Below are 11,137 nucleotides of genomic sequence, written 5' to 3' on the forward strand. Positions count from 1 at the left end.
AAGTACCTGCTTTGCTGGACGAGGCTTGTTATGTATCATATCATGATGAGCCAACCACAACTGTTTTCCTTCTTATTAATTATTCACTCTGTCTTTTTTCTCTTGATGAATAACTAACTCGGTTAGAAACTAGAACCAGCACATGAACATGTAAGGAAAAGAAACCCACAAACTGCAGAACTGTGGGATACATGTATTTTCCCCTTCACAGTCACTGAGAAATCAATGTTAAGAACTAAGCTGAGGCATCAAAGACCAACAGCCTATCTGACCTGCATAGAGCCCCACTGTGGGGTATAATGCAGCATTGTACACCAGTTACTTAAAGACCCATTCATGCAGACACTAAGTAAATGCATAGGACCGAAAGATGGGGGGGATTTGGAAAGGATAAGATTTACAATGCTGCCTCCAGATTTTACGATTAAACAACTTAGACACACAAATGGAAATATATTCACAGAGATAAGAAAAACATCAGATGAAAGTGTTTCTGATTAGAGAAATACAAACCAAAGGTTTTTATTTTTCATAGCCTCCTTAGTCTCTCCATAAAAATAGTGTTGCTCAAAATAAACTGTTTAAAGAAAAACAAAGACATGTTTAAATGTAGTCCATGGAAAAGCCCCAGTATCAGACATTCATTTTGTTTCACTTCCGTCGTCTGTTTTTTTTTTTTCCTCCAAAAGCCGAATGGTCAGCAAAGACCTGTATCACTGCACCACACGTCTGTTCCTTTGAAAAGATTAGCATCGGAATGAGCCCTTGCAGAGACAAGTCAGGCAACTGCTGTAATGCATTAATAAATTAGCCCTAAACACTACACAAGCCATTAAGAAGCATGTAAGGGGGGAGAAACAAAACAAAATGCAACCAATAACAGAACAAAGTATTTGCAACAACTGTTATCAGCCTGCACTTCATGTTTGCCAGTAAAACCAGTGGGGAATCATGTGCACACTAACTAAACATGTTTAGATACGCTACAACTAAGAAGCACTGGCACTGTCAAATAAACGCAGCTTAGCTCTGGCGAACAGAGGGTTAAACCTTAGCTGCAGAAATTCACTGCAGTCCAAAAGCATTTGGCTGATAGCTACTGAACAGCACATTCTATCTGTGCCATTACTCTGCTATCCTTGGACAAATGTTTCTATCTATCTAGATTTTGCCTGTGTATCATTTTGTGTTCCTTATCTGGAAATACCATTTTATTGCATAATATTTGGCATGGTAAAAACTGGAGCTTACATTTGGGGCTGTACTTAGAAACTGGTTCCTGTATAAAGAGTTTTTACTGCATCCTAAATATTCTCAAAAAGAAAAAAAAGAGTAGATATATTACCTTCATCTATTATCAATCACAAAAGCAATTCACTATCTTTGTCTTTTTTTTAAATAGAAGTCACCAGTTATTAGAAAATAGTTTCAATTTACTTTCTTTTCTAATATAATCAGCATGTCTCACCACTGCCTGACAGGATTCATTTATATATATTTGTATCTTTTCATATTTATATACTTATGTATAGGCATGTACAAGAAACGAAAAACTGTCCCTGCTTTGCACATCTGTACAAAAGAAAGTTACCGTTTCTGTTCTTTGTGCATTCTATTGCATGAAGTGAGCAGATAAGTAGAGAGGAGAGGTCAGGGCAGAGTCAGACATAGATCCATACGGGGAGCAGAACTCAGATTTGGGTCTCTTGAACCTTGTCTTTGCCATGAGTAGTCTTAATGGCATAGGGATCAGTGATCGTGCTGATGTGGCTGTGATGCTGTCTCACTGAGCGGTGAAGAGAATTATTCTGGGTCCAGTGGGCTCCATAGCCCCCATGGCGGGCTGAGGAGGACACATACCCAGGCTTAAAGGTGTTGCTGTTGTGTTCCACTAATGTCGGCAGTACCAACCCTGTGTCATCAGAGCCACTAGATCCAGAGGTGGTCGGTGGAACAGGAGGAACTTCTTCCTCCATTTGTATGATTTCTATGGTCCTGGCAGCTGCCACCGTGCTCCTCTGTTGATGCCGCTTACGCAACTTATAGAATGCAATTAACATGGCAGCTGCGAGCAAGGTAACAGCAACAAAACAGCCAATGATGATTTTGGTGGTTTTCATCACCTCATCCAGGCTGGCAGCTGGCCCGCTAGGGATTCTGGCAGTGGGGATGGACACTTGCCCTGGAGTCTGAGTGCTCTGGAAGAGCACAGTAGGTGTGGATATGAAGACAGGCTGAAAGACAGAGGGTGAAGCAGGGCTGGTAGGCTTAGGTTTGGGAGTCTCTTCCACTGTAGGCTCCAAAACTTCCACTGTTACAGTGGTAAAATATGACAAATTAGATGTGTTGAGTTCAGCATTGCTGACGTTTAGGTAGGCCGAGGCGTTGGAATTTCCTGCCATGTTGCTCACCATGCATGTGTAAACACCTGTGTCTGATGGGAGAACATTGGAGAAGTTGAGAGTTCCATCATTAAGGACAGTTATCCTAGGATGAGCTGAGCCGTGGGTCAGTACGGTGCCATTGGGGAGGAGCCATCGGACTGAACTCATGGCAGCAGTGCGACACTTCAGTTCAGCAACCCTTGCTGCTGAGATGTTGAGATCTCTGGGAGCGTCAAGTATGAACGGTGCTGAACACTGAAAGGTGGTCTGATCGACCTCCACCAGGTAGCGACCTCTCATGTGGAGCGGGGTGTGGCAGCGTCCACAGCAGGTGGAATTTGTGGGAATGTTTTCTCTGAGCCACCAGGAGAGCCACACTACATCACAGTCACATCGCCAAGGGTTGTGGTGCAGGTGTAACTCCACCAGGTACTGTAGAGGAGTGAAGAGGTTATGAGGGAGAGATGATAGGTTATTATGGGCCAAGTTCAGCTCTACCAAGGCTGTGATGTCATCAAATGCATTCCTTTCGATGTTAGTGATTACAGAGTTCATAATCCATAGTTTGCGTAAATTCTTGAGCCCTCGAAAGGCCCCGGGCTTCAGGTCAGGGAAAACATTCTCTGATATTTCCAGCTCCTCCAGTCCCACCAGTGGTGAAAGATTAGGAAACTCCTGAAGGTTGCACATCCCCAAGTTGAGGTACTTGAGGTTTTGAAGGCCCTCAAATGCCCCATCAGAGATGTACTCCAACTTTCTTAGCTCTCCAAGGTCCAGTCTCATGAGAGAGGGGACACGGTTGAAGGCATAGGAGGGGATGCTCTCAATGGGATTGTTTCTAAGCCATAACTCTCTCAACTTTGACAGGTACTCAAAAGCTCCACTGGGTATAACCGTCAGCCTGTTGTCAAACAGCTCCAGGGTATTGAGACTGGTTAAGCCGTTAAAGGCCCCCACCTCAATCTGTCTGATAGCATTTCTGCCTAATTGCAGCACCTCCAGGTGATGCAGATGCCTGAACGTATCCGCCTGTATGGTCTCTATGCTGTTTTCCATCAGGTTTAGGTACCTGGTGTTGGTGGGGATGTTCGGAGGAACCCTAATCAGGCCTCGACGGGTACACACCACCTTGCTGAGCTGGTTAGTGCATGAGCACACACCCGGACAGTTCTGTGGGTTAGCCGAGCCCAAAGCAGGGCCCGTGGACTGGCACATACTGAGGGTTGGTACCATGAGGGAGATCACGGCGAGCAGAGCTGCGTTCCAGGTAGGCTGCACACTAACCTGGCCCAAAGGACTCATGGTGTGGAGGGCTCATTATTCTGCATGGTGGGGGGAGACGGCACACACCAGAGGACAGACCACCTTAGCCTGGCTGGAGCAACTCACGGCTCCCAAGTTCCATCGACAGTGCAGGGAGATGCTACATCAAAATAGATGTGAGAGAGAGAGAAGGGGAAAAAGCGGGACAGAGAAGGAGATAGAGTGAGAGAGATTAACACAAGAATAGAAGGGGAAAAGCAGTGCAGCAATGCAAGAGAGGGATGAATAACAGCAGAAGTCACCTACCTCATTAGTTTGAAAGTGGTCTTTTTGCCTCTCTCCAAATGTTAAAAGCAACAGTCATGTATCATTTGTAATTCCGTTCCATGGAAAGACAATGCATTGATGTTTTCTTGTTTTCTTTCTCTGAAAAAGTGAGGTGCCCCCTCTATTAGCCCAGGGTACAAAATGGCTCCTACTATTAAGGACTGAAAGCAGCATGAAAAGCACTCACAGGCAAAGGTAAGGCCATGAGGGCTTAGCAGGTGCCTGGATCCCTTCTGCCCCCGCTAACTGCCCCCCTGCCAGGCTGCAGACTCCAAAACGCAGCTCCACTGTGGATAAATCACAATGATCCATAGTGCAGTTAAAGACAACACAAGAGGAGAGAAGTGGCCAAATGAAATAAATAAAAATCCCCAGTTCTGTCGGCTCCTGATACATGTGTTTGCTCGTCGGCTGGTCGCCTGTTTGGTGGAGAGACCTCCCTCACTGTGACTTTGCCAAGGGCTAGTCGGTCGCTGATTAGCCCCGTTGTGACAGAGACGGAGAGACAGAAAAAGGCTAAAGAACTCCCGGCACAGTCATCCCCCCTCTCCTCCTCTGTGTTCCTCTCTTGCTTCCTCACAACGTTTGCGCTGGCCCTGGTCAGAGCAGCTGCAGGCTGCCGTGTGCACAGTTAGCAGTAATCCGTCTATTCCTCCTGGGGGGGAGGGGGGGTTGGGGGTGGTGGGAGAGATGGTGGCGCTGGGTGGGGGGTGGAGAGGGGGATGCGCTACACTGTTGGAGCTTCGCAAGGTTGACGGAAGAGAGAGAGAGAGAGAGCAAGAGCGCACTCTTGTCCTCTTCTGCAATGAGAGAAAAGAGAGAATGACGCTTGGAGGATGTGTGTGGAAGTGGGCTCCGTATCTGTATCCAAAAAACAGAAAAAGGTACTGGGAAATCTTCTCTCCACTTGCTGTTTGTCCCTGGGCTGTCTCCTGCAGTGCTCTTCTGCTTGCTTATTTGTTAGTTTTCTCTCCAGGGCTGAGGTAGTAAGTTGTGGCAGTTAGCCATGTGTGTGGCTGTCAGACTTGCGGCTGGCTGGTGGACTACTGCAGTAGCCGGAGTAGAACAGAGAGAGAGAGAGAGAGAGAGAGAGATTGAGAGAGGAGAGAGAGAAGCACTGACAGATCAAGAGCAGAAGGAAGATAGAGTGCGCGAAGGAGAGAGTGTGTGAGACAGAGAGAGAGATGGAAAGGAGGAGGCACGCGAGCACTCAAACAGGCAGCCCACCTTCACAGAAGCAGCAGGAGCAGCATTCTAATCCACATCTCCTCCTCTTGTTTATTCTCCAATCTCTCTCTTTTCTCTATTCCCCCCCTCCATGTCGGTGTTGCAGGCAGCTAAGATGCTCGCTCTGCCCCCTCCCTTTGTCCTTCAGTGGGAACGTGAATGTACTGCTGACGCACTCCTCTCAGCTGCTCAGCCAGCCTCAGAGCAGTGTATTGGTTTGATGCAGTGTTCCTGTGTATTAACACATTCAACCTCCCCTCCTCCCGTAAGCCTCCTTTTCCCTCCCTTCATTGTAACTGTCTTCTTTCTTTCTCTCTCCCTTTTTTGAGTCTCGGTTTCTCACGTGTTGCCTTCAGTCTGACTCTCCAGATCACTTACCTGTGCCAGCTCTCTCCCTTCAACAAAAAAAGCTATCGTTAAAACTGAGAGCATCCCATCTTAACGTACATCTAGACAAGAGGTCAGACTTTCTGCTCCAACTCCCAAGATGGTTTCTGCCTTGTGAGAACAGCAGCAAACCAGTGTTTTTCAGTGCTTTAATTCTCCTGCTCACCTCCAACAGAAAAAGTTGTGTGCTTTTTTCCCAAGCCTTATTTTCCTATTTTACCAGTCTTAGAGGATTTACAGTGCATGTGTGTGTGTTTTTGAGGTGGGGGGGTTGGGTCTGGGGGTCCGTGACATCATAGAGGACTGAAATGCTGACTCTGCTTCTCTGTGTCTGCTGGGCAGTTTTCTCTTCAGGGAGGAGAAAGATGAAAGAGCCTGCACACAGTTATCTCTTCGAAAGATGAGAGAAAAAGACGGAGAGATAGAGGAAAAGAGACTTACCGAAAGAGTAGGGGAGAGAGATGGGGCCGGGTAGGAGGAGATATATCCACGTCCTTGGTGAAATAGGGGAAAAGAAGCCTATAGAAGGGAGAGAGAAATTAGATAAATAGGTATAGAGAAGAAGGATGAGGGAGACATATGAGGGAACATACTGGAAAGAAGCCTCCTCAGTAAAATAGCACAGAAAGGCAGAGAAAAAGAGGGATGGGGAGAAGGGCTGAGGAGTGGGTGGGATGAGAGGAGTGTTGATAGTGTTGGATTAAGCATCATTTGAATGCAGGAGAAGGAGTCTCCCTCTCTGCCTTTGGTTAATGACCACATTCTTTCCCTCTCTTTCTCCCCCTGTCACATATATATTTGCTATTGGGGTTTGGGTCTTAAGAAAGATGGAAAACATAGTGTATGAAGACAATAATAAATGTGCCACTGTCAATTACGATTTTGATTCAAATGTGTAAAATAAATAGGATATGACTGGAATTTTCCATTCCCCCTCTGGGTCATTAAGATGAAGGGAAACTGAGGCGTGTTTAAACACATGCATGGTACAATCAGCAGTGGGACACAATGAAGACTAATGCAACAATAATATTTCTGTATGTGTAGGCATACATAAATATGGATAAAATATAATTTTACAGGAACACTCTCGTCATACAATTTACCATTTTACTGCAGAATAGATATACAGTTTTACTTGCTGGAGAAGGCTAAGCAGCATGCTTTGACTTTCCAGGAAGCGCATGGCTAGAAACCCTAGATAGATTTATGACAATGCATATTAAATACAAGAAAATTAGTTTACAAGCAATTAATTCATAGTAGCATGAATCTGAAAATGAGGGTGCAACAAGCTTTATGCTACAAAGGAGGAGGCGGGTGGTTTGGAGGTGCACAATAGTGCATGTGTCCTTTCTTTGCACATTTTGTTGCAATGCTTTCACTGTAATCATGCTGTATTCCTGTCAGCTGAAAACTCATATTTGTCATCCAGCTTTGGAGGCATATGCAGGGCTTGAAATTAACTTCTTTTGGCTTACCAGTTCAACTGAGATGGATTATTTAACAGGGAAAAGATCATTAGTGTTATTGCCAAATCACTGTAGACATTTTTAATAATATTAATAGAGAAACAGTGTTAAAATTGGTATAAAAAATTTGGGTTTAACCTTAAAAATAGGGTAAAAAATGAAGAAATTCTAAAGTGTTCTAAATTGTCGTGCATATGCTGTTTTTTTTTTCATTTTTTCCTAAATAATTGTCATTCCTCAACAATTATATTATAATCTGAATTTTATTTGACAAATTTACCATGACAATGGCTTTTTTGCATAAAAACCCAAAATCCAGTGTTCTAATTATTATGCAAATAGACTTTCAAAACATTCAATAGTTTATGAAGGATTAGAAACAGAAATCTGTTGTAATTTTTGCATTATGCTTTTTCTCACATTAAAGCTATTTCAATCAAAAACATCTTTACAGATTAAGTTACATATTAACATAGGAGCCCTTGTTTGATTTCACCTGAACATCTCACTCATCCATCAAGCTTGTTAGTTCATGTATATTTTCTGCCTGTATTTCCTTTGAGAATGCCAAAATGGCCTCCCAGAGCTGCTGTTTTACGGTAAGCTGACGTTCACCCTCATCAAGCTCCCTTTTAAAGATGCACAGGTTCTCCATAGGGTTGAGGTCAGGGGATGATGGTGGCCACACTATGATTTTTTTCTCCCTCCATGCCCATACTAGCTAAGGCCTCAGTGGGATTTTTTGAAGCATGGGATGGTGCATTGTCTTGCTTGGAAATGATTTTACTCCAGGCATGGTTCTTTTTTTTTTATACCATGGCAGGAAATGGGCAGTAAGTAACTTCACATATTTTGCTGAGGTCATTTTGACACCTTTAGGCACCTTAAAGGGGTCTACCAAGTCACTTCCTATGATTCCAGCCCAAAACATCACTCCACCACCTCATTGCTGATGTTGCAGCCTTGATGGGACATGGTGGCCATCCCCCAATCATCCAGAACTCCATCCATCTGGATCATCCAGTGGAGCATGACTTTCAATAGTGAATAAAACTGTTTGAAAATTACTCTTCATATATTTCTGAGCATACTGCAGTCGTTTCTTGTGGCATTTTTTAAGGGTGGCTGAAATACAGCTTCATGCACATCAGCAAGCCTCATGAGGATCCTGCATCCAGAGGTTCTTGGGACTTCAAATGCACTAACAGCTTCAAATACCTGTAACTACATACTCCTATTAAGGGACAAATAGCATTCAAGTTTGCTTTGGTGTTTTGGTGTGGTCAGTATTTTCCATTGAGTTTAATAGTTTCATTTTTGTTGTTGTATAACTTGGTTTAAGCAGGTTGGCTCTGTGTCTGAGGACTCCACAGGTGAACAGAGTCTCTGTGCCAGCTGTCTGAGAGGGAAGCTCTCCGCAGTCTCTCTGGAAGTCTGGGCTTTGTTATAGAGCATGTTAGACTTGCTTTCTTTTAGATGAGAGTATAATTTAAATGGCCTCATTTGTATTTTGATGAGTAAAGGATATCTTCCTAGTTCTGCTCTGCATGCAGTGATTGGTGTTTTGTCTTGGACATGGAGGATGGATTTGTAGAATTCTGCATGCAGTCTCAATCTGATGTTAGTCCCATTTTGTAAAGTCCTGCTTGGCGAGTGGACCCCAAACCTCACAACTATAAAGAGAAATAGGCTGTATAACTGAGTCCAATATTCTGAGCCAAATTCGAAGTTGATTTTCTAATTTGATAACCCGTTGGTGGTGTAAAAAGCCCTCATTGCCTTGTCTCTCAGGTAACCACACATTACCTATGGTGCTGATGTCAAGGCCAAGGTAGTTGTTAGTGTGTTCAATTTTAACTGTATTTAGAAAGAGTTTATACTGGTGGGGCTGAGATGTTTCTCCTTTTAAAAATCATAAGTTAGGTTTACTGTCAGACTCAGACTGAGATTGTGCCAAGACTGGTGATCACTAACTACAAGACAAGAATAAGAGTCCTTTTGAGATTATTTCCCATCATGCGTTTGGGGGAAATTCATAACAACAATTTTTGAGCAGAGAACAAGATGTAGATAGAGATGGAGATGGCATTTGAGTTAATATCTCTCATAATTTGATGTTTTTAAATCATTTACATCAAGTAGAGACGAAAAGAAAGAAACACCGAAGCAACTTTGCTTGTTACTGCAACAACCGAGGAACTATCCTGGAAACACTTTAGAATAAAAGTATCATGTGAAAATGTAAGTCGTCTTGGTGGCGCCAGGTGGTTGAGGCGCATCCCATGTGTGCGGATGGCGCACATGGCCTTTGGCCCTTTGCCGCGTGTCTCTCCCCCGCTCTCATCCCTGATTTCGGCTCTGTCCACTGTCCTCCTCTTTCAAATAAAGGCACAAAATGCCCAAAATAAACCTTAAAAAAATTTGTAAGTCGTTTACCACAGAAACAAAGTAATCCGGCCTTTGCTTTAAAAATACGAGTTATATGATTCTGATCTGATACTTGCCATGTCAGCCTGAAATGAGTTGACAGACAAGCACACAAACACGCACAGATCTCACTGCAGCTCTGAGCAGAAAAGTTTTTCAGTCTCTTGAGTTCTGAGCGGACATTTAGCGGCTCTAGAATGATCTACGCTCACAGTCATATTTTGAAGCATGAGGTCAGTTAATGTGCTCACGCATAAAACCGGCCCCCACTGGTCATAAACGACGATCGCGTCACTGAGAAACACAATTTGTAAACAACCAGACCTAAGACTTAGGACAATATCAAACACGCTTGATATTACCGTAATGCCAAGACTGAAGAAAGACTGCTTTAAAACAGCTAAAATCCGGTCTTATGACCACCTTACACCAAAGGACTGAGACAACAGGAGCAAGCTGCAACTTTAGCAAGACTTGTATGATTTTACTCCAACTTTGGAATTTTGACTGCGACTTTGAAATCGGAGGAAAAGTCTTTAGGTGTACGGCGCGCCAGATTATCTCGACTTCAGTGTTTAACGGGGATACCAGCTGCAGACTCACCAAAGCCTTTGCCAGTTCATTGATATGAATATTGAAGAGGGTTGGACTTAAGCTTCACCCTTGTCTAAACTCTGGCTTTGGCTGAAGAAACCTATATGTCTCTTGTCAATCTTTACAGCACACATGTTTTTGTGTACATTGACTTAAGAACGCCATAGGGATTTCCCCCCAATTCTGCTTTGCAACAGTTTAAAAAGAAGTCTCTCATGCCAGCTACTGTGGCAAGGGATTTTGCAAAGTTACTACTCAGCATTTTCACTAGCCTCAGTTATGTTGTTGGGAAATAACATTTTGCATGCCACATCTGGCTCCATTTTCCCTTGTCAACCTGACCAAAATGAGCTCTCTTTAAGTAAAACATGTCTCCCTGCACATATTACACTGCATTTTAGAGACAAATGTTCTTATTTTATAAATAACACAGATTGTAATGTCTTTGACTGATACTGATTTTTCTCTGCCATGAGCAGAGAGGTGTTTTAAAGCAAGAGGAGAAAGTGCATGTTTGTGCTGGATTGGATGATGGATTTTTCACATTTCATTGCTGACATGTTAGATTAAAAAACTATCAAGTTAATCATGTCGCATTAGTAATTAGTGATAAATCACAGCATTTCTTTAGTTTTAGAAATTTTTATATTTTTAAACATTCTTATCAACTGATTATTTTCATTATTTTAACTTTATGTACAGCACTTTGAAAACGCTTTATACTAAAAAATGTATTATTTTTATTATTAATATTATAATTATTATTTTCCATAAATTAACATTTAAAATTAAACCATTTACTTGTACCTTTGGTACAAGTAAATGGTACCATATTTGTACTAATTTGGTAAATTAGTACAAATATGGTGTTTAAACGAAGAAATATTAACCAAAGTAGAGTTTTTAAACTTATTTGTGGTTTGTAAATCAGAGTGTCTTAATTCACTGAGCAATAATATTTAGAAACTGCAAACGAGCCCAGCAGACAAACACATCAGGTACAAAATAACTTCTGTAAAGTGAATGATCAGGTATGCTGTTACCCCGGGGTAGCTG

General features: G+C 42.8%; 1 protein-coding gene across 1 annotated transcript; it reads right to left on the reverse strand.

Annotated features, from left to right (window-relative positions):
* Positions 1–386: 386 nt before the first annotated feature.
* On the reverse strand, positions 387–4,524 carry lrrc4.2 (leucine rich repeat containing 4.2). Its single transcript, XM_041795989.1, has 2 exons — positions 3,954–4,524; positions 387–3,807 (listed from the first exon to the last, which is right to left on the reverse strand). Exon 2 carries the CDS (start codon positions 3,684–3,686, stop codon positions 1,692–1,694), a length of 1,995 nt encoding a protein of 664 aa, XP_041651923.1. The 5' UTR covers positions 3,687–3,807; positions 3,954–4,524; the 3' UTR covers positions 387–1,691.
* Positions 4,525–11,137: the final 6,613 nt, after the last annotated feature.

This window comes from Cheilinus undulatus, linkage group 9 (assembly GCF_018320785.1).
Source record: "Cheilinus undulatus linkage group 9, ASM1832078v1, whole genome shotgun sequence".
NCBI classification, from domain to species: Eukaryota; Metazoa; Chordata; class Actinopteri; order Labriformes; family Labridae; genus Cheilinus; species Cheilinus undulatus.

What these genes read in the sequence shown, in the direction of transcription:
- lrrc4.2 (XM_041795989.1), bottom strand. Translation starts at nt 3,686, where the DNA reads ATGAGTCCTTTGGGCCAGGTTAGTGTGCAGCCTACCTGGAACGCAGCT.